This window comes from Puma concolor, chromosome F2 (assembly GCF_028749965.1).
Source record: "Puma concolor isolate L17-30 chromosome F2, mPumCon1.1.hap2, whole genome shotgun sequence".
NCBI classification, from domain to species: domain Eukaryota; kingdom Metazoa; phylum Chordata; class Mammalia; order Carnivora; family Felidae; genus Puma; species Puma concolor.
The window spans coordinates 64,005,546-64,029,264 of NC_141684.1; the positions used below are offsets into that span (position 1 = coordinate 64,005,546).

The window sequence follows — 23,719 nt, forward strand, 5'->3', positions numbered from 1 at the left end:
TCTCAAAAATAAGTAAACATTAAAAATTTTTTTTAAAAAAGAGAAAAAAGAATAGTTCTTGTTACATGGTTTGTATTAGCTATTTTTCAGTTCTTTGAATTTAATAAATGTTCAGGAACTTTTATTTATTTTATTACAAAATTTTTAAAGAATGTTTTTATTTAGTTTTGAGAGAGAGAGAGAGAGAGAGAGAGAGAGAGAGAGAGCATGAGTAGGGGAGGGGAAGAGAGAGAGTGGGTGGGAGACACAGAATCTGAAGCAGACTCTAGGCTCTGAGCTGTCAGCACAAAGCCTGACAGAGGGTCCCAACTCATGATCCGCGAGATCATGACCCGAGCCAAAGTCGGACGCTTACCTGGGTGAGCCACCCAAGAGCCCCTATTTATTTTAATGGTCCAATATTAGTTGTATACATGATAAAAGTTGTCAATATAAAACTGTATAATAAAGATCTCTTTAAAAATTGAATTTTATTTATCAAGTAGCTTAGTTTATAATAGACTTTTACCTTGACCAGAAGCGAGGTATTTGATACAATGTTATTTAATCCAATGCCTAGTAGTAATGATGGATTTTTCAATAACTATGTACTGAGAGAGTGAAGGAAGGCATGAATAATGCTAATGTTTATGGGGTGATGACTGTGTGTCAAGAATTGTACTAAGTGCTTCACAGACGTTTTTGTTTAAGCCTCATATTTAGGCCTACATACACAACAACCATATGTAGTCACTAATATAATGCCCACTTTACAGATGAGGAAATTGACGCACAGTGATTTGAATAACTTGCCCAAAGCCTTGGAGGCAGTGAGAGCTGGGATAAGAAACAGTCCAAGGCGAAGCTCTTAGTCAATATACTTCACTGGCTCCACTTTGTGAGTCGTCTCTGAGTAATGCTTCATGAAAGAGACTTAGGGACTCTGGTTTCTCAGTTTTAGCTCTTACTGATGGTCTTTTGCTAACATATAGCACATACTTTCTGTCTTCCTCAGCTTTTCTTGGGGTCTTCTTTGGCTCTGTGATTAGATCATGCATTTTGTCAATGCTACTGAAGACCATTGAAGAATATGGGCCAGCTTGCTCTGCTTTGAAAAGACCCCAAACTTTTATACTATTTTTATATTATTTTTGTTTATTTGCTATAATTTTTCCCTTCCTTCTGTTATTTACTCTTACTCTGGACTACTATAAGTGTATTTTTTTAAAATGTTTATTTATTTATTTGAGAGAGAGAGAGCACAAGCAGGGGAGGGGCAGAGAGAAAAAGAGAGAGAGAATCCCAAGCAGGCTCTGTGCTGTCAGTGCAGAGCCTAACGCGGCTCCGTCTCACAAACCATGAGACTGTGACCTGAGTTGAAATCCAGAGTTGGATGCTTAACTGGCTGTGGCCACCCAGGTGCCCCAACTATAAGTCTATCTTAGATGTTTGCATACAATTTTCATTCGATATCTCTGCGTGGAGGTGGGTAGTGTTGCTGAATACAGATCTACATAACAAAAACAAAACTAGCTACTTTGAATTGATTGCTGATTTGGGGGCAGGCATTTTTTTTAGGTCTACCGTATGCATTATCTTATTAATTCTGATGATGTCAAAAAGCAGTTAGTAGTATTCTTCTTTTAGATGAGAAAGCTGGTTTGGAAAAGTGAAATAATTTCCCCAGGATCTTAGAGCTAGTAAGTGGTAAAGACAAGACAAAACTCATGTTTGTCTGAAGCCACAGCTCTAGAACTGTCCCTTATGTTGTGCTACCTGTCCTGTTCTGGTCTAGGGAACTGAGGGAGTTCAAGGGACTTGAATGTAGTATGTGCAGAAAGGTGGTAGATAAGGAGGGACGGATCAGCAAAGGCCCCATAAGCAGTGAGGTACTACAGGGCCAGGTAGGATCGTAGCCATGTTCTCTGTAGACAGATGACTTTATTTTTTAAAACCTATCTCATTCAATGTTACTTATTCAGGATTTTCAGTACCTAATCTGTGTCAGGCAATGGGTTCTTGATTGTACACTGAATAATTGAAATTGCTAGAAGTCTGCTCTGAGCAATCTTCTCAAAATAAAGCCTTTTTTTTCTGATTGTTTATAAATCTTTATTTGATATAACTTTAAGTATCTTTGAAAATAGCACACTGGATTATTAATGACTGGTTTATGGAATCATTTGGAATTATTCTGTCAGCACAAGTGTGACCTTTGTAGCAGCTGATAACAGTACTTTAATAGAAACGCTATTTTTGAATGAATTTTTACTTTTCTATTGATCTGTATTCTTTTTTTAATATATATATTTTTAATGTTTATTTATTTATTTTGAGAGAGAGAGGGAGCACAAGCAGGGGAGGGGCAGAGAGAGAGGGAGAGGGAGAATCTCAAGCAGGTTCTGCCCTGTCAGTGCAGAGCTCAGCGTGGGGTTTGATCTCACAAACCATGAGATCATGCCCTGAGCCGAAATCAAGAATCAGACGCTTAACCGACTGAGCCACTCAGATGCCCCGATCTACATTCTTAATGGATGATTAATATTCTTAATGGATGATGATTAATGTTGATTTCAACACCGATGCTTAGAATGCTGCTTGCATCCAGGTTGCAACTATAGGAATGTGCTGATACAGAAGTCAGAGTCTGAACATTAAGAACCTGAAAGCTTTAAGGACAGAGATTAGAGGCAAGGAGTCAATATGTAAGAAAGTGGCAACCCTGTTAGGTAGGATCAGAAGCCTCTATTTGCTTTGCTAAGAAAGGGTTGACAGGGGACTGAGAGATTGCGCCTGAGGAATTTTGCAAGCAAGAAGCCCAAGGCCTTAACTAGAATTTGAGTTCCACTCTCTACATTTGCTTTCTGCTCTTTGCAGCATGGCAACCTCAGATGAGTTCAATGACAGACTCTCAATTCTACATAGCTCAAGGTCTGCTTCTCCAAGGTCTGCTTCTCCTGTGTCTGTTTCTAACACACATTTCCTTTATCTGAATGTTTATAGCATTCATAGTCTATACCACATGATCTAACAACTGTATACATTCGTGCATTCCTTGGACATTGTTTCTTATATTTTTAGCTCCTTTACAACTAGGTAAGTTCTTGAAGGCAGTGATCAAACATAAGTGTCTTCGGTGGCCCTCATGATTAACTATGGTAAGGGCCAGCTAAGAGGCTCAATATATTCTGAAATTCTTGCAGAAAAATATTTGAATGCCATTAGCAATTTAAAATACATTTCACATGAGGTAAGGATGGTTTTCTGTAAGAAAAATGTGTCTATTTTGGTCCACAAAGCATGCTTAGAGAGTCTGTGTTATTTTCTTATTATACTTATGAGTTATTGATTTATTTTTTATTTCTTGATTTATTGTAAAATGCACATTATAGCAGAACTAACAAATATTTGAATAAAATTCTAGTCAGGTTGCTAATTATAACGTTCATTATCATACTAGTATAATTATTGGGTAGATTTCTCATTTATAACATAGAAAGGGAGGACTCCTGTGCTTTCTTAGTTTGTCCAACTTCCTATTGCTTTACAGTTGTTGAAGGTAAAAAATTTTCCCTGGAGAATTTTATTACCATGAACTTCTACTTTGCTAATTTGTTCTCACTCATAATACAAAGGCCATAAATACTATTCACATCTCCCAATTTTTTAGGTGGAGTGGATTCCTCCTTTGTGCCATTGCAATGTTTCTTGTGATATTCCCAATGTTTACTTTTCCAAAAAAGCTTCCTCCTCGACACAAGAAAAAGAAAAAGAAAAAATTTTCTGCTGATGTCGTTAGTGACGATGACGTTATGAAGGAGAAATCAAACAATAGTGAACAAGTGGACAAAAAAGTTTCTTCTATGGGATTTGGAAAGAATGTCAGAGGTAAAGTATATCTTTTGAGAAAATATGTGTGCAGTTATTTTATTTTATCTTATTTTTATCTGTGTGTGTTTATTTATTTATTTATTTATTCATTTATTTATTTATTTAGTGCATGGTATTTTAGATCAGTGCTACTCAAACTGTGGTCCAAGGCCAGTGCTACCCACCAACTGCTACTGGCTTGTGATAAGTACTGAAAGTTTGAGTAAGTGTTGAGAAACGTTTAAAGATATTTGACAATAACTTTATGCCTGTTGAATCTAATAAAGATAACAAACTTAGTTTGCATTTTGTATGGTAAACATTTTATTTTCTTGTAGTTCATCTTTAATATATTTTGCAAAAGTATCAGTATATGACAGCCTGGAAACATCAATTCAAAAATAGTTCTTCATCACAGATTGTTTGAGAAGCACTGATATAGACCCTAAAGATACAGATATTTATGTATGTCATTTACTGTAAGTAGAGATGTCTGGTTTTTAAAATACTGCATTGTATGATGAATGTTTTTTTTCCAGAGGAACGGTGGGTTTGGTGATGTGTGGCCTGATCCTTACCTAAAAGTAGAATCTAATACTGGGTAGCAATCTTATTTAACAGTGGCTCTGTCAGATGCTTGTAAGTGGCCATAGAATGGGCCTCTAAACATCAGTGTAAAAACATCCAGAAAGTTTCAGAGATGTGTACGGGTCTATTTTTTCATTTTTATTTGTCTTAAAATTAAAGACTAGATTAGGCAATCTCAAACCCAAACAAATTAATTTTAACCAGGCAATATTTGTTCAGTGTTCAGTCTATCTGTTGAGTGACAGTAAGTCCCTCTGAGTCAAGAAAACTATAATACCACATTCCCATTAATTTCAGCCTTTTAATCCCTGAGTTGATTTTTTTTTTCTTCTTGAAATTATGAAGCATAGGATTTACCAAGTGCTTACATCAGTGAAGATTGTTTTAGGTAAAATTTACCTAGGCACATTATCCTCTCACTTTGATTATATACACACTAAAGTCAAAGAGGAACTTTTTAGGCCTAGAAGGAAGTTACTAATATATTATGGAATAGTCCCTGCAGTCAAAGAAAAATGATAGTTAGATCATTTAAGACCATATTTTTGCAAAACAAGTGAAGTCACATTTCTTTGAAAATGGTCCTTCCCAGTTAAGTTTTAGACCTGCCTCCTCTACTCCCCTTCCCCCTGCAATTATTTTGTGACAGTGTGTACTTTTGGAACTGCAAAAATTACTCTGCTCTAACACCATCGAGGATTCTTTGGATGCTAGTGTGGTCTGAGCTCTTATCATGTGGGCCAACCCATCATTTTCATGGATGTATTATGGATCCTGTTGCCTATTACCAAAGGAGTAATTTTTTTTATAACTTGATAGAGAGCAAGACTGATATTAAAGAATTTACAACACAAGAATAGACAGAGTCTTTTAAAAAAATATTTATTTATTTGAGAGAGAGAGAGAGAGCATTTGAACAGGGGAATGGCAGAGAGAGAGGGATGGAGAGAATCCCAAGCAGGCTCCATGCTGTCAGCACTGAGCCCCCAGGGCTTGATCTTACAAAACTGTGAGATCATGACATGAGCCGGAATCGAGAGTTGGACACTTGATTGACTGAGCCACCCAGGTGCCCCAACTTAGAGTCTTAATTTATAAAGAATATAAAGTAGAGTCAAAGGGAAAATAAAGACATAGGTAAGCTAAGATTGTATATCTTATAGCTTAGGGGTAGATGTTTAAATGTGAAATATATGCTGTCTTGGATAATAGAGAAAAGGAAGAGAAGACTGATATCAAACACCAACAACAGATATGACTGGAGAGGGGGATGGCGTTCCTTTGGAGGATGTAGTGTAGACAATGATGTTCATGTCCCATCTCCCTCTGGGACCTTACCGTCTTTGTGGCAGAGGCCTGCTGGCTGCTGGTACCTTCCTGAAGGTCTGCAGGTCTTTCTTGCCTGAGGATTTTCTTTGTGGGCTGGGAAACCTCTTGGCTCCTACTTGAGTCTGGTATCAAGTGCCAGGGAATTAACACTCTCCCACTCCCCACACAGCAGCCTCTCCCCCCGCCCCCCAATGTTTATTTATGTTTGAGAGGGTGGGGGAGGGGCAGAGAGAGGGGACAGAGGATCTGAAGCGGGCTCCACACTGACAGCAGAGAGCATGATGTCGGGCTTCAACTCATGAATCACGAGATCATGACCAGAGTCCACGTCGGGCACTTAACTGGCTAAGCCACCCAGGTCTCCCCCTCCCCACAGCAGTCTTAACCACTGGCTGATGAACACCCCAGCTTCCCTACTTGATGGGTGAGACAGTTCTGAGGTATATTTCTACATCCCTTGTAGGCGACTCTTGTGTCCTGGGCACTCCTGAACAGCTTTTTCTGAACCTCCCCAATAAACTGCTTGAACTTGAATCTTTGACTCAGGGCCTGCTTCCATGGGAAAGGGCACTTAGGCATGTGTGTTCAAAAGTGGAAAAAGTGGTTATGGAATTCTAAGATTGTTTTTCAAAACTGAATCTATATACTATTTTATTGTGGATCATCTTGTACTGCTAGGGATTTCTCCTCTCCGTCTTCTCTATGCTCAATATGATAGATGAGGATATTTTCTTTTAAAGAAAAATAGTAAGAGGAGTCTTTTAGCAGTGATGGGTAGTTGGTTTATAAAATCTGTTTCCTTTCTGATTTTCTGTCAGTGTTTCTGATACATTCCCAGCTTTTTCATCCTATGCCTTCATTGTGATGACTGATCTCGCTTCTGCAGCTAAACCTCCTGATTGGGATACAGAGCTGGTTCATTTTTACTTTCACTTGTGCTGGGTTCTCTAATTGTATCTGGACTGGGACTTCAGGAAGCACTTTGTCCTTTTAGAAAGGAATTCTGTTTTAATGGGAGTATAAAGTGCAAATGTTTTGCTAAAAATGGTTCACATGATGTTAATGATGTAGGAATCATGTTTAATAGAATATTTACGATTAATTCCTGTTTATCTTGTACTTAGTGATTTTCTCCAGAATATATAATACCTATCACCTATAGGAAATGGCAGTCTAATATTTAATCTGCTTTTCAAAAGGACAAATTACATCTCTGGGAGTCATTCCACTGTGGACACAGTTTGTGTTACGAAAGGGAGATCCCTCATTGAGGCCTTGAATTAAAGAATGGTTGCTAAGATTTCATTTTGAGTTAAGTCTGAGTGTGATTCTCAGATTCTTTTTTCCCTTGTCCAGCTTTCTGCAGGAGGGCTCCTTCAGGTCTTAAAAAAAAATTTTTTTTGAATGTTTATTTATTTTTGGGAGAGAGAGACAGAATGTAAGCAGGTGAGGGGCAGAGAGAGAGAGGGAGACACAGAATCCGAAGCAGGCTTCAGGCTGGTCTGGATGCAGGTCTGGAACCCATGAACTGTGAGATCATGACCTGAGTGAGGTTGGGCACTTAACCAACTGAGCCACCCAGGTGCTCCATCCTTCAGGTCTTATTTCATATTTGTTTTTATTTTATTTTATTTATTTATTTTGAGAGAGAGACAGAGAGAGCGAGCAGGGGAGGGGCAGAGAGAGAAGGAGAGGGAGAATCTCAGGCAGGCTCGACAATGTCAGCTTGGAGCCCTATGCGGGGCTCAAACTCACAAACCATGAGTTGAGCTGAAACCAAGAGTTGGATGCTTAACCAACTGAGCCACCCAGATGCCCCCAAAATTTAAAATTTTATTTGAGAGAGAGAGTGAGAGAGAGAGCACGAGCGGGGGAGAGGAGCAGAGGGGGAGAAAGAGAGAGAGACAGACAGACAGACAGAGAGACAGAGAGACAGAGAGACTTGTAAGCTGTTCCATGTTCAGTGCAGAGCCCAATCTCACAACTCTGAGATCATGACCTGAGCCAAAATCAAGAGTCAGACACTCAACTGACTGAGCCATCCAGGTGCCCCTTTACTTAATATTTGAAATTTGGATACCAGTGTTTGCTTCTTCAAAGAGGAGGTGACAAGATACCCAAGTTAATAACTTATACTTCCTTAAAAAAAATGATTTGAACCATACAAATCCACTCTCTGCCTCCACATTTTAATGATAGACATTGGGGAAATCTGACTCAGTGTTTCTAGATTCTTGTTATAAATTATGCAGGAATAAGACTGTTTTAAAACACCACAAAGGAGAAAGTAGAATTTTTAGTGTGTCTGCATCACCTTTCCATAAAGAGATTAACATTGATTGCATCAAAATCTTACCAATAAAAATAAACACTTAAAATACTTAACTAGATCAATTTTCCTGAGGTTTGAGGTCCAGCATTTTGGTGTCTTCCAAATTTAGCTGGATATCTTCCTAAATAGAAAACTTTTGGTTACAGTTAATCATAAGAAAAATTTTTTTATTTTTGTGTCCACTTTTAATCTTTTAACTGCTTAGCATTATTAATTAGCATAAAATATAACAGATTCTTCTCTTCCAGACTTTTATCTATGGTAGATTGCAATATGTTTATAATCCTAACTAAATAAAATAGTTATTCTGAAATGATGAACTGATTTAAAACGGCTACTGGAGGTTATGGAATTTTGATCACTGAAGGATTGTGTTGGCATCACTTAATTCAATGACTACTCACTTTGTAGAAGTGCTGTACTCCATCTGCAGCGGAGATAAAGAGGAGTGAGCCATGGTTTGCCCTTAGGGTGCTTGTAGTCCCTGGAGGGAGACAGGATGAGTACAGATGGAAAGACTGGAAAGGAGGACTGACACGATGGTGTGAGGTTCAATGGCAGGCAAGGGAACATCTGTTTGAGGGGTCAGGAATGGTTTCATGGAGGAGGTGGGATTGGTGGGGAACCCCGGCAGGCTGGGAGGGTTTCAGTAGGTGGAGGTTGGATGGTTCCAGTCAGAGACAGCAAAGGCAAGGTCAGACTGTGTAGATGTGTTTGAGAATGCGGAGCAAGTGTACTGTGGTTGGTTGTACGTGGAGATACGTGGGAGATGAGGTTGGGCAGGGAAGGCATGGCCGCATTGTGTTGTAGAGAGCTTGAGTTCTAGTAACTTAAAAAAAATTTTTTTTAATGTTTATTTATTTTTGAGAAAGAGAGACACCGAGTGCGAGTGGGGGAGGGTCAGAGAGAGAGGGAGACACAGAATCCAAAGTGGGCTCCAGGCTCTGAGCTGTCAGCACAGAGCCTGATGTGGGGCTTGAACCCATGAACGGTGAGATCAGAACTGAGCTGTAGTCGGATGCTTAACCTGCTGAGCCACTCAAGTGCCCCAAGTTCTAGTAACTTTTTTTTTTTTTTTTCAACGTTTATTTATTTTTGGGACAGAGAGAGACAGAGCATGAACGGGGGAGGGGCAGAGAGAGAGGGAGACACAGAATCGGAAACAGGCTCCAGGTTCTGAGCCATCAGCCCAGAGCCTGACGCGGGGCTCGAACTCCCGGACCGCGAGATCGTGACCTGGCTGAAGTCGGACGCTTAACCGACTGCGCCACCCAGGCGCCCCCCTAGTAACTTTTAATGGAATCTGTCCCTAGGGGGCAGTGGGGAGGTTTGAGCAGACATTTGACGGCACTCCATTTGGTAGATTAGGGAGGGAAAGGGGTAGAATGGGAGGAGGGGCCCAGCTGGAAAGCTATGGCAGAGTCCCAGGGAGAGGCGACGATAGTTTTGAGTGGCAAACAAGGAAAGGACAGTAGCCTGCCAAACTAGTCCCCCTACTTCTATCCCTGTTCCCTCTTGGTTGCTTTCAACTCTGCAGCCAGAAGGATGCCTCTCCTCTGCCAGCTTCTGCGGTCTCCTATCTCTATGCAGAAAAGTCTCCTGCCTCTATGACCTACCAGGGTTAGTATCTGGTCCCTGCTTATCTGTTTAACCCCATCTCCCTCCTACAGCCCCATTTGTTTATTCCACTTCAGCCACATTGGGCTCATCACTGGTCCTCAAACTTGCCAGGCATATTCTCACCTCACGGCCTTTGCATTTGACATTCTTGTACTGGGAATGCTCTTCCCCAGAAGTCCTCACTTCCTGCAGGATATTACTCAAAGTGTCCCTTCTCAGTGAGGCCTTGCTTGGTCACCCTTTTTAAAAATCTCCACCTTCCTCTCCAAAGCTTCTTATCTCCTGCCCTCCTCTGTTTTTCTCCTTAGTACTCATCACTATTTAACATATTATATATTTTACTTATTTATCTATCTTATTTGTTGTCTCCATAGTGAGAAAGTAAGCCCCACGAAGGCAAGGATATTTTGTCCGCCATGTACCTTGATGAATTTATACCGCTTAGTAGATAGTCAATATTTGATGACTGAATTATTGAGTGATGAGAAGGGAAAGAGAGGTTGTGTCTATAGGATGCGGCAACTGATATGAGGATAATGGGGATGAAGGGGTCAAAGTTGGTTTCAGGATTTCAACCTCAGATATGGGGAGAGGAGCTGGCTGAGAGGAGCAGAAGGAATAAATTCCAAATCTGAGTTGCCCAAGAACATCGAGAACTATTGCATGTGGCCCTTTGCTACGTGTTTTGAAACTAGTATAGTATGGGATATGTTGGGGTCAATCCTTGACTCAGCAAAGAGGGATCACCAAAGCCTGGTCTATGCTATGTTAGCCCTCTTGCATCCTGCCTTTGTTCCTTTGCTGAATTACAGGTTAGTTTTATGTTTGCAGCTTTTATTGAAAGCTGTTGCTTTTGTTTTTTGTTTTGTTTTGTTTTGTTTTGTTTTGAAAGCCATTGCTTTTGAATTCCCCATATTTGCCATAGGTGCATTGCCTGCTGCCCTTTATATAAAACCCTGTGTAGTGAAAACAGTTGTTCTCAAACTTAGGCTCTCTAGGAAGCGCCACAAGGGCTTCTTAAAACCCAGAGGGCTGGGTCCTGGCTCAGAGCATTAGAGTCAGGAGGCCTGGGGTATGGCCTGAGAATTTGCATTTGTAACAGCTTCTCAGGTGATGCTGATGCTGGTAGTCCAGGGACCACACTGTGAGAATCACTAGTCTACAACAGAGTGAGGAAAAGCACTTAGATCGTTTCTGCAAACGATGATTGTACAACATTTTGTCTTGGTGGCCGGGAAGAAGAGTCAAATTTGAAGCCCAGCAAGGATCTTATAGACATATTTAATTCCTTTTTTTTCTGGTTTTGATGTTCTGCTGTATTTATGTCTTCTCTATCTCTGGTTCCTTGTTTCATTTCTCTTTTGCGTTTATTTTGTTGTACATATGTTATCTTGTGGTAAGCCAGACCTTTAGAGTTAGAGCTTAGGAGGTAAATGGTAACAGGCCTAACAAAGAATTCCTGAAAAAGAAAGCACTTTCTTTATATTCAGTGCAAATTAACTGTGGGATTACTAGTAGTAGTATCTACTTAGAAAGTTATATATAAAAATACTCATTGATGCTGGATTTAAACAAGCACAACAGTACTGTGGCCAGTAACCACTAGTGATGTATCTTGGGCCTTGACAGCTGCTGTTTCTGTCCACTGTCAGTAGGTAAATGGCCATGGAGCTTCACATGCTGGCCCAGAGGGGATTCTGATATGCAAAGTCACCTAGTTCCTTCTACTCTTTTTTTTTTTTTTTTGGCAAGCAGGGAATGCCATTTGCCAGACTGTTTTGGAGGGGAAGGGAAAACTGCAATATTTTCATGGAGACTTATGATTAGGGAACACAGTGGGGGTCATTAGTTTCAAAGAAGATGAGCAGGAAACAGGGACGCTTGGGTTGTATGTTGGCCGTGTTACACAGGAGAACAACTCCCTCCCAGCCCCGCTCTCTTTCTTGCTTGCTTGCTTGCTTTCTTGCTTCCCTGCTTTCTTGCTTTCTGTCTTTCACAAATATCTTTATTGACCAATTACTATAGAATGGAGAACTAGGAGGTAGAAAGGAAAATACACATAATACAATAGAAGTCTTTAAATGGAGGTATGTACATTCTAAGGAAAGTTGAAGGAGCAGGAGGAAAGAATTCCTAAGTCAGCTGCCTGAGTCAGGGAAGACTTGTTCTGGAAGAGGACATATTGTTGCATCCTTTTAAAATTGCAGTTTTTTGTTTGTTTGGTTGGTTTTTTTAGACTATAAGAGCAATACATACCCATAGTAGAAAATTTAGAAAGTGCATAAAGTTATAAAGAATAAAATGAAAGTGAGTTCCAATATCATTCCTGAACATAAATGCTTACATTATTTTTATAATAAAATAGTATATTTTGAAACTAGATAGATGTGGTGGTTGCACACCATTGTAAACGTACCAAATACTACTGAATCGTTTACTTTAAAATAGTTAATTATATGTTATGTGAATTTTACGTCAATAAATTGTTTCTGAAAAGATATTTATTTTATTTGAATTTAGACATGGGCTTTAAACTTTAGATAAATCTTTATTTTTTCCACAAGAAGACATATTATGCCCAAAAATATCTATGTCAGAAAAATTACAAAAAGCATTAACAAGGGTCAGTATGTTTGTTTGGTATTTGATGTTTATCATTTATATCTGGGATTAATGTTAATTTCCAGGTAATAGAATTCAGTCGACAACTTCATAGTATTTCATAGTATTCATCTATTTCATTTATTTATTTATTTATTTATTTATTTATTTATTTATTTATTTATTTATTTATGAGCATAGAATGTATTGTTGAATCACTATGTTGTACATCTGGAGTAGATTCCTTAGTGCCCCTTACCCATGTAGCCCATCCCCCCTCCCACAATCCCTCCCGTAACCCTCAGTTTGTTCTCCATATTTATGAGTCTCTTCTGTTCTGTCCTCCTCCCTGTTTTTATATTGTTTTTGTTTCCCTTCCCTTATGTTCATTGGTTTTGTCTCTTAAAGTCCTCATATGAGTGAAGTCATATGATTTTTGTCTTTCTCTGACTAATTGCACTTAGTGTAATACTCTCCAGTTCCATCCACGTAGTTGCAAATGGCAAAATTTCCTTCTTTTTGATTGCTGAATAATACTCCATTGTATATATATATACACCACATCTTCTTTATCCATTCATCCATTGATGGACATTTGGGCTCTTTCCATCCTTTGGCTATTGTTGATAGTGCTGCTATAAACATGGGGGTGCATGTGTCCCTTCAAAACAGCACACCTGTATCCCTTGGATAAATGCCTAGTAGTGCAATTGCTGGGTCGTAGGGTAGTTCTATTTTTAGTTTTTTGAGGAACCTCCATACTGTTTTCCAGAGTGGCTACACCAGTTTGCATTCCCATCATCCATTTTATATAATAATAAAACCACACCCCTCATCCTATCCCCAGTTTAAATTAAAAAAAAAAAAAATAGATGTCAAAAGAACAAAATTGAAATCTATGTCTACCTAATAAAGGTCCTTAGAAGAACGTAACAGACAAAAGCTGATGTGGAAGTAGAATGTCAGCAGACAAAAACAGACACCATGACATATCATAGGGAAGGAATGTTCCTGCAACCAAAAAAGATCAGAAAATAAATAGAAGGATTAAAAATATATTAAAACAAATTAGCATATAGATATTATCATTCATAATTGTGACTTTGAATCTTAAAGAAAATGTCAAATTATGCTATAGATTTTCCAGTAATACCTGTTAATTCATAGAAAAAAATGTTTACAGCTTTGTTGCTTTAAGAGGCAAATGCCCAGTTATCTGAAAAATTCAAGCATACCAAACACCTCTTTCCCAGATATGCTGGATGAATGAATACTGTATATTTCCTCCTTCTTCTCTTGTTAGCATTTTATTGTTTTCTTTAATGGAATCTTTAGTTTATAATTTGATCTAAATTCTTTTAGGTTTCTTTAGCTCTCAAAAGCCATACTTTGAAAGGGATTATATATTTGGTCCTTCACTTTTTTCTGTGGTTTTGGTAAGTCTACCACTATATGGACCAACGTTTATCTTATACTTTCTTAAAAACTAGCTCACTCCTCAGGAGGAAATTAGGCATCTTTGGAATAGACTTTATTTTCTTACAAGTATGTGGATATTGTTTTAGTACAAATTGTTGCTATGATCTTATAATGAATATTAATAAACACATTCCAAATATGTTTTTGAGTACCTACTAAATGCCAGATATATGCTAGGAGATGAAGCTATACAGATGTACCACAGTCCTACTTTTGTAGCATTTACACTCTCTTAAAACAGGTAAACACACACAGCTATGGAAGACTTGATGAGTAGCAGTATGAATGGCAAGACCCTGTCTTAAGGGTCTTGCAAGTGAGGTCAAATTCATGGCAGCCAAGCCTTCCTATTTTCTTGGTCATTCTCTCTGTTAGTATATCTTTTTCAAATTTATCATTATGTAAGAAAGTCTGTTTCAGTAGTTTAAGACAAAAAGGCATGATGTGCGCTTTCAGTTTGTAAAGGACAGAAGCAAGTTCATTGCCCCTAAGATAGTGGGGTTCTAGTGTAAGGCTCTCTCAAGGGCCCCTGGCAGTTCTGGGAATGTGGTCCCTGCTTCTGGACCCACAGCCACTCTGCATACTCAACTGCAGGTTGAGGCTCAGTTCCTTTTCCTTACTTATGTTCTCACTCAAAGCTTCATACTCACTGCCTAGTTCACTCTCTGTCTCAGGTGCCAACACTAAGGGGCGTGAAATAAAGGGCTTGGCCAGCATGTGGTTCACATGGGGTGTCCCAGGCCTGTTGGCTACAGGGCTACCTTCCAGAAGCACCTTTGAGTCCAGCCTCTTTGCCTGGCCCAATCGGCTGGTTTTGGGATATCAGGTCACATGCTACAAACCTTGCTACATCAGCATAAAGAACCACTGAAAAGGGGTCTTTCAGCATGGTAGTGCCCCACAGACCTATCTCCAGAATGGGATCCATTTCACACCAGACTAAATGTATTCCCAGTGAGTTTCACCCTCTGTCCACTTTAAAAGATGCCTGCCACCTTTTGGTTCCTATGAAACCCAGGCTCACTTAAACCTTTACTCTTCAAAAACAAAAAACAAAACAAACAAAAAAAAACCCCACTTTATTCTAAGTAGATACTTCAAGTTGTAGGCTTATTTTATGATTGAGCACAAAATATTCACACATATTGGGGCACACTTGCCTGATGGTCAAAAACTTACACAGATATCAACACCTGCTGCCTCATTTTATGCTGTGAGCTGCGAGGCCTCGGAGAACAAGAAGCTATTGCCTCTGCCCTTAATCAGCTTCCACAGGAACCCAGCCACACCCCACACATCTCAGATTTTCTGAAACAAGGTCAGTGGGGGACTCCGTCAAATTTACTGTAGCGGAGCACCATTACGATCACCATGTAACTCAACACGCGGTCCAGGTGCACATGCCGGCTGGTTGCCTGCACTACTGTGGATGTGCACGTGGGAACAAGCAAAGGATTTTCCAATGACAGTTAACAGGTTTTGTTTTTTTTAAAGTTTTTATTTAAATTCCAGCTAGCCAACAGACAATGCAATATTAGTTTCAGGTGTCCAACCCAGTGATTCAACATTTACATACAACACCTGGTGCTCATCACAACCGCACTCCTTAAGTAACACTTCTGCTAAAAGTGATTTCTATGTATAGCTTATATTACATGCTATTGAATTCTGGTGCTTTGTATTGAATTTTATTCCTCCTTTACTAGTGTTTAAGGCATTTCCGGTTTTAGTGTCAGCTTGCCCTTACAATAGAATTTGTAACATTTTGTAACATTAAACAATAAAAAAATGAGAATCACTATCATGATCTCATCTCTCCTTCATCAGGCTTTTTACTGCATTTTGAATTTTTAAAAATTTTATTTATTTATGCACTCATTCATTTATTTTTTAAGAGAAAAGGAAAGAGCACACACGTGCATGTGGGCAAGAGGCAGAGAGGGGTAGACGGAGGGGGAGTGGAGAGAGACAGAGAGAGAGAGAATCTAAAGCAGGCTCCATGCCTACTTCTGAGCCCGATGCAGGGCTCTACCTCATAGTGAGATCATGACCTGAGTGGAAATCAAGAGTTCAATGCTTAACCGATTGAGTCACCCAGGCGCCCCCTACTGCTGCATTTTTAATTTTACGATGACGGTTATAAACAACACTAATAAACTTATCTAAAATATATTGTACAGCATAAAAATCAGGTATTTGACAGCATATGTATGGATTTAGCTTATGTTTTTAAACTTCGTGTTTTTTAAACTATTTTAAATTTATGTAAAAGCCACAGAAGTAGCACATGGAGCTGTACTCCAGTTCTCCAATTGTCAATGGTTTGGACCCATCTGAGAAACTGTGGACATGATGCTCTGCTGTCCTGTACTACTTCAGTGTGTGATTTCTAGATACAAGGACACCCTCCTACATGACCACTGGGCAGCCATCAAAATCAGGAACTGAACATTGATCCAGTGCTACCACCTAGACCACAAGCTCTATTCGAACTTTGTCAGTTATTTCAACAATGCCCTTTATAAATGTCCAAATCCAATTCACAGATCACATGTTGTATTTAGTTATGGTGTATTTTAGTCTTCCTCAATCTGGATCAGTTTCTCATATATCTTTATCTTTTATGACCTTGATCTTTTTAAAAAGTACAAGCTGATAACTTTATAGAATGACCCTCAATTTGGGTTTGATAGGCATACAACTGAGATGATGCTGTGTTCAGTGTCTTAAAACAGAAGGTATATAATGCTAATTCCTAGTGAACTTTTATCTCTTGGGTAAGATTGTATCTACCAGATTTCTCTAAAGTTAATAAGTATATTGCAGTTATAAGTCAATAAGTAATTTGTAAATATTTTGTGGGGAGGTACTTTGAAACTATGCAAATCCAGTTGAGTCTGATTCGTGGTAGTTATATTTCATAAAATAACATGAACATAGAGTCAGGGAATACGGAAGCATTGCTCTAGGGGAAATACAGGGGTGGATTCCTGTCACAACATAATTGTCAACCAGTCAGTACATAACCTTGGTTTATGTGTGTTTCTGTTCAAAGACACCTTGTTTAATATAAAGTAAAACGTTGGTTTGGATGCAGGATTCATTCCGGAAACATGCTTGTAATCCAAAGCACTTGTATATCAAAGTGAATTTCCCCACAAGAAATAATGGGAACTCAGATGATTCATTCCACAACCCAAAAATATTCATGTAAAAATGATGACAATACTGTAATATAACACAAAATAATAAAAAATAAAGAAAAATAAACAAATTAACCTGCACTTACCCTTGGGAGACAAGACAGAGGAGGGTTATTGTGTAGGATGACTTTCATTACCAATAACAGAATCACTGCTATCTACTGGTTCAATGGAATCTTTTTCTTTTTGTGCAACTTTAACAAGAAACCTATTCAATGACACTTGCTTTTGCCTCCTTTTGAGGATTTCACAGAAATGTGACATTGCCTTGACGATCACCCACAATCCTGCAGTGAGCAAGTGAGAGAGAGGGAGAAAGAGGGAGAGAGAGAGAAGAACCATTGGTTCAGTTGTGATCATGTGACGTTTGGCATATTGCAAGACATCGCTCGTTTATCAAGTTAAAGTTTATTAAAAATCTTTGCTCGTCTTGCGGAACACTCATAGAACAAGTTACTCGCAATCCAAAGTTTTACTGTATGTTGTTGATTCATTAACATTGAGCCCGTGGCCAACAGCATTATGACTTATGCCTGAAGGATGTGTATCTAACACATGTATTTTCTCCATAAGGCACATGAAAGCCTCTTAGGAACACTAGACAGCACTTCAGCACTATGCTTGGAGGCCATTTGAAAAAGGGAGATCACCAAAGGCACAAAAATGCTAAAAATGTGACAATATCTTGTGAAAAGGACACTTGTTTGCAGCATGAAAGCTGACCTGAGAAGGCAAAGTGAGAGGCCTCATGCAGCCTTAGCCAAGAATGTGTGTGTCCTGCAACTCTGTGCATGTCCTTGAATGAGACCCCCCCACCCCATCACTGGCGAGTACTGATTTGGGAGTTACAAATAAATTGTAGTGAGTGGGTGAATTTGCAAATACTAAATTTATGAATAATGAGGACTGACTGTGTCTTATTTCTATTAAACTTTCACTTACCACTTTTAGCATCCATTGACCTCAAATTGCTTCCAGTTTGCCTATTGAGGATCCTTCAAACTGTCTTTGGTATCCTTCTGGCAAGTCTCCATCATTCTTTGAGCACTTTACTTTCTTGTTTAACAAGATTTTCCAGGCTCATGTTGTATTTTCTCTGCCTCAGCTCTGAAGTTAGACATTTCTCCAAGGAGCTTTGGTTCCTTTTAGTGGAAGATGGCCTTTAAAAACCAAGCACTGGTGCTAGATGGGCTCATTGCTCCTAGGGTGTTATACTACTTCTAAACCCTGTAGAAGAGAGAATTAGGAAATATGTGTATGTACACACATACACAAATCTATCATCTAACATCTTTATCTGTCTATCCATCTATTGTCTATCATCTTATCTATCAACTATCTATCTATCTATCTATCTATCTATCTATCTATCTATCCATCCCATGAATTCATACCATTACCTTCAGTTCCAACCTGATATGTAACTATCCCCTGTCCATATTTGTAACTCCCTTCTCTGGCCATTAGAAACTGATTGCAATTAGTCTCAATGTACTTACTTAACCCACTCTTCCTATATTTGAACAAATTCCCTGTCCCAGCAGCAAAAGACATAACCCTGGATATCTGGTCCCCCTGCTCCTGTGGGACATGTATGTTGAAGGTTTAGCTCCAATAAACAGAAGGAGGAACATGGAAGAAAGGAGGAAGCTAACTTGAAGTTGTTGAAAGTCAACTTTTGCTAAATCCTTCTTGAATAACACTTTTTTTCTTTAATGAAAGAGAAGACAGAAATGTCACACATACTTTTTTTAAAGTTTATTTATTTTGAGAGAGAGAGACTGAGCAAGCAGGGAAAGGGCAGAGAGAGAAGGAGAGAGAGAGAATTCCAAGGAGGCTCCATGCTGTTAGCGCAGAACCCGATGCGGGCCTCGAACTCACAAACCATGAGATCGTGACCTGAGCAGAAATCAAGAGTCTGATGCTTAGCCGACTGAGTCGCCCAGGCGCCCCAACATCACATATATTTTTAGTTAGCTTTGAAATTAGTGGGCTATTTTATCATACCAAATGAGTATAAAAGAAAATTCAGTTTTCTATAACTAGTATCTTAAAACATTCACGTGATGCATATGTTATCTTCTTGGATTAAAAATGTACAATTTCACCAGATGTTTTAGATTAAACACATTGCCTTTTAATATACCAAATAAACTTAGTTTGCATCTCCAAGTGTTGATAGAAAATCTTCTTAAAAAAAAAAAGAAAATCTTAATTTTCTAATTTAAAAATTTTAGATACAACCTTTTTATTTGCATATTTATAAGAGAATATTAGGTCATTTTATGAAGTAGTGTAATTATTTTTTTCTGGTGTGTTTATCCATGTTAAAAAGTGAAGAATGCATCTTAAATTTTATTTTAAAATGTTCATTGAAACTTTAAACAATTAACTTAAGATATAGAACATTAAAATTAATTTGCATTTTAAATGATAATAGCAGATAGTCTTGACTTCCTAAGTTCTAAATTCTAGTGAATAGCCTATGAATTATAACTTTAATAACAAGTTTTGCTTAATTTTTATGAAATGATTTTATTATGTTGTAGAATAAGGAGATAACTGTTCTCATAACTGAGATGCTGCACATGTCAGAAACAATACAGCTTCACTTTTCCATGATACATTCCAAGATATGTAAATAAAGATCACATACAAGTGAGTTAATTCACATTATAAACATGCAAAAATACAAAAGTATATGCACAAGCATCTCCTTTTATTCCTCTTTCCCAATCTTATTCCTACTTACAGAATTTCTTGGTGTTGTATATATTGGGAAGTATATATTCAACCACATATAAATGCGTTGTTTTGGTTTGTGTGATTTTTACTTAGATATTATTTATATATATATACATATAAATATATGTATATATATTTACATACACATGTATATGTATATTTCTCCAGCAGTTTGTTTTCTTCATTAATAAAAATACTTCTTGGAGTTCCTTTTAGGCCAGTACATCTAGACCTACATCATTTTTTAACTACTACATAGTATTTCATTATTTGGCTGTGCCATAACTTATTTAAACATTTTCCAGTGATGGACATTTAGTTTTTTTCCTTAAATTTTTGCTATTACAAATAATGCTGCAGTGAAGACACCTGGACATACATCTTAGAGCATATATATGGCAAGTTTTATGAAATAAACGCCAAGACTTGAGGATGAGACTACTGTCTCTCCCTTGAGAGACACCTGAGCAGGTGCTGAGCCCCCACCTCTGGGCTGTCCTTTGGAGATCATTTCTCTTCCTTCCCCAGTCCAGAGTCCCTTGGAGTATCTGACCTGGTGACCTGTCCCTTAAGCCCCTTTAGCTGCATCATTTCCTGTTTCATAATGAGGCTGGAAGATCAGATGTCTAAAGTCATGTACCAGTTCCCCTGCTGTGGGTGTCTGCAGTGCCGGGTCAGGAACATGACAACTCAGAAGTTCATTTTCTCGGGGAAGTGCCTGGTGAATGAATGGGAAACTGTAATGTAGGACTGTATTGCAAGTACTTTTGCACATGTAGTATATTTTTGGGTCTTAACAAAGAATAACATTGTTTTAATTAATAAAAATGTAAATGATTTGTTTTAAACAGTTTTTAAAACAGAAGTCCTAGGTTGGATACCTCCTATAAGGTTATTTGTGTATGGATATGTTTTTTGCTACTTTATCAAATTTCTTTATCCTAGTTGAAAAATTAAAAAAAAGAACACCCAAATCTGTTTATAAAGGGGCTGGTTTCTAATCAGTCATCAAGTTTTTCTTTTATTCTCTATTCAATAGTCTCGAATATTGCTGAATGGCTATTTCCAGTTCATTTCAAAAACAATTCAATTTTATTTTACTTTCCATCCCTTATTTATAACATTCATTTGTCATTTTTGTCATTTTGTAGACCTACCAAGAGCAGCTGTCAGGATCTTAAGCAACATGACATTCCTTTTTGTGAGTTTGTCATACACAGCTGAGAGTGCCATTGTAACTGCTTTCATTACCTTCATTCCCAAGTTCATCGAGTCACAGTTTGGTATCCCAGCTTCCAATGCCAGCATCTACACTGGTAAGGCACTGCCTTTAGAGCTCCTTGAAAACATGATCATTTTTGACCACTAAACTAAAATGCAATGAGTTGAAGAGAAAGTTCATTCTAACATCAAAGTGTTTAATAAATTCATTAACGGCTACCTGCCTCCCCCCCGCCCCAGACTCCACCCCCATTTTAGGAGGAAGGGGTCCTTGACTGTTTTCTCATTGACTCAGATTGTGTTACTGTGTGACGTTTTTACCTACTGTATTTTGGAAAGGGATAACTTTGCATAATTATGTTTTTAGTGGTTCTCAGTTAAAAAGAATGTAACAGGCAGTGGCTTTCAAATTTAAATATGAATATATCTTTTTATGGGTTGACGTGAGTTAAATTTTGAAAAATTAATGAAAACATTTTTTGAATGGATAATATGAAAAGTAGATCAGGTCCATGGTACCAGGATATCCTCTTGATGAATATAAATGGATCTTGATCGAATTACTGGAGATACTTGAACTTATAAAGGAAATCTATGAATTTTGTTTTAGAAGATGTTTTATGTCTGGGAAAATGATTTTTGGAGGCTATGATACGTGTACCCATTGTACATAGTACTCAGGTCTTTTTTCATAGTATATTAGGTGCTCAGAAATATGGGGACATTAACTCTCAGATATGGGGGGAATTTTCAGTGCATTATATCATAATATTTTAGATATTTCCTTAGTGGTTTCAAAGATGGTCAAATGACTGTATCTTTCTAAGGCTCAATTTGTTATTAAAGTATTACTTAAACAGTTTAGTGGAGACTTATGATACCTTTTCTGATGACTTTGGCTCCCACTTTATCCTCCATGTCTGTATTCAAACTTGGCAAGTTAGAACTATCTGGAAGTTAGCAGGCAAAATTATATGATTGTAGAAAGAGAGTTTGGCTTGAAATATTTAGGTGATCACTTTGTTTTCTTATTTCATTTTCCACATGAAAAGACCTACATACTGGGTGGTGGGGCCCTGGTAGCAAATATTTTTGTAAAGGGTATACTGCTTTGGACCATTGTAATTGTCACCCCAAAATATTTTTTCCCCATTTGTTTCTCAAAATATGTTTTCCTTACATATTTACTTATACATGTATAAAATAGAATTTACAGATCAAAATCTGAATGATGCATTTCTTTTTTTTTTTTATTTTTTTTCAACGTTTTTATTTATTTGTGGGACAGAGAGAGACAGAGCATGAACGGGGGAGGGGCAGAGAGAGAGGGAGACACAGAATCGGAAACAGGCTCCAGGCTCTGAGCCATCAGCCCAGAGCCTGACGCGGGGCTCGAACCCACGGACCGCGAGATCGTGACCTGGATGAAGTCGGACACTTAACCGACTGTGCCACCCAGGCGCCCCCTGAATGATGCATTTCTAATTTAATTTTTACACTAATCCTTTGAGCAACAATTCTTGGTCAGGGAAACAAGTGTTGTCTCGTAGCTAGATCTGACGCCACACAGCTGATAAATGCAGAGTAGTCTCAAGCATTTCCCTAACTAAGTTTCAGTATTAGAAAGTGTTACTGGCATGGAGATTCACAGTCAAATAAACTGGGGACCTGCTGAGTTGAACAATGTATTACAGTTGTTTGCCACAGGACTCTTCATTACCCTTAATATGCCAATCTGTGTGGTGAAACTCCCAGACGAAGGCTCAAGGGTACTGTCTTTCCCAAATACATTTGACTATGAAATCCAACTTTTTAATGGCATCTCTCCCATGAACAGTTTTCTTCAGGACCCACATCTAGAAACACTGCTATTCTATCCTATGTACCCCTGTCCCAGCCAGACTAGGGGAACAGAGCTGTCTGGACCATTCCATTTTCTTCCAGAGGTGCCATTTTGACCCCTGTAGTTATAGGGGCATTAGTACAGTGCTGAGCCAGGTAGGAATTGATGCATATTGAATCATATTGGCTATCTGTTGGACACTGCTGGAGGCATAGGCTAGACATAAAACTACTTGTGGAAAAATAAAGGTTTCAGTTGGACCTGGGGTGTTTCACTATGGAATCCCACAGCGGTGTGGTCAATGCCGTAGTCACTGAACATGGCACCCTCAGTGAAGGACGGTGCAGGATTAGATAAAGCTAGCTCACGGAATTAGTTCGTCCCCTGTTCTAACATTAGGACTAAAAAAGCAACATCACCCAGTGACAATTCCATTCTGGTTTTGTCATCAGTAGTTTTTGTTTTGTTTTGCTTTGTTTTAATAATCATTGTGAATGCAATGTATATTATGTTTAATAGTCTCCTGTGTTCTGATAAAAGGCTTTTTATTCCCAGCTCATATTCCTTTTCCTTCCTTTCTAGATAGATAACAAATAATAATAGTCAAAAGGTATTCAGATTAATTAAGAGTGGAAGATTGCTTGTCATATAACAATAAGATGAACAAGGATGATAATCCTTTATAAAGCTTACCTTGATTTTTTGAATTTTTGTTAATTGAATCCTTCTTCTTACCCTCTGAGCAGAGATTTATATATTTAAAGAACTTATTTAGTTTAATTTAATCTTTTATTCTCTTTATATGCATGCAAGTGACATGGAGAATTAAGAAATGTATCTGAACAAGAATGTTAAAAATAGTTTTAATCTCATCTGACAAGATTTTCAAGCTAAGGTTCTCTTTAAAAA

At 38.2% G+C, this 23,719-nt stretch overlaps 1 protein-coding gene across 3 annotated transcripts in view; it reads left to right on the forward strand.

The window, feature by feature from the left end:
- SLCO5A1 (solute carrier organic anion transporter family member 5A1) overlaps positions 1-23,719 on the forward strand; it is a 149,870-nt gene that overhangs the window by 64,637 nt on the left and 61,514 nt on the right. For 2 of the 3 annotated variants that reach the window (XR_015246801.1, XM_086695522.1), the window contains exons 4-5: positions 3,650-3,867; positions 20,898-21,062. Coding sequence is in view for 2 of the 3 variants with exons in the window: in XM_086695522.1 (XP_086551648.1) it covers positions 3,650-3,867; positions 20,898-21,062 (383 nt within the window). In the remaining variant the exon portion in view is untranslated. The remainder of the gene's footprint in view (positions 1-3,649; positions 3,868-20,897; positions 21,063-23,719) is intronic. The other variant, XM_086695523.1, reaches the window with a different exon arrangement.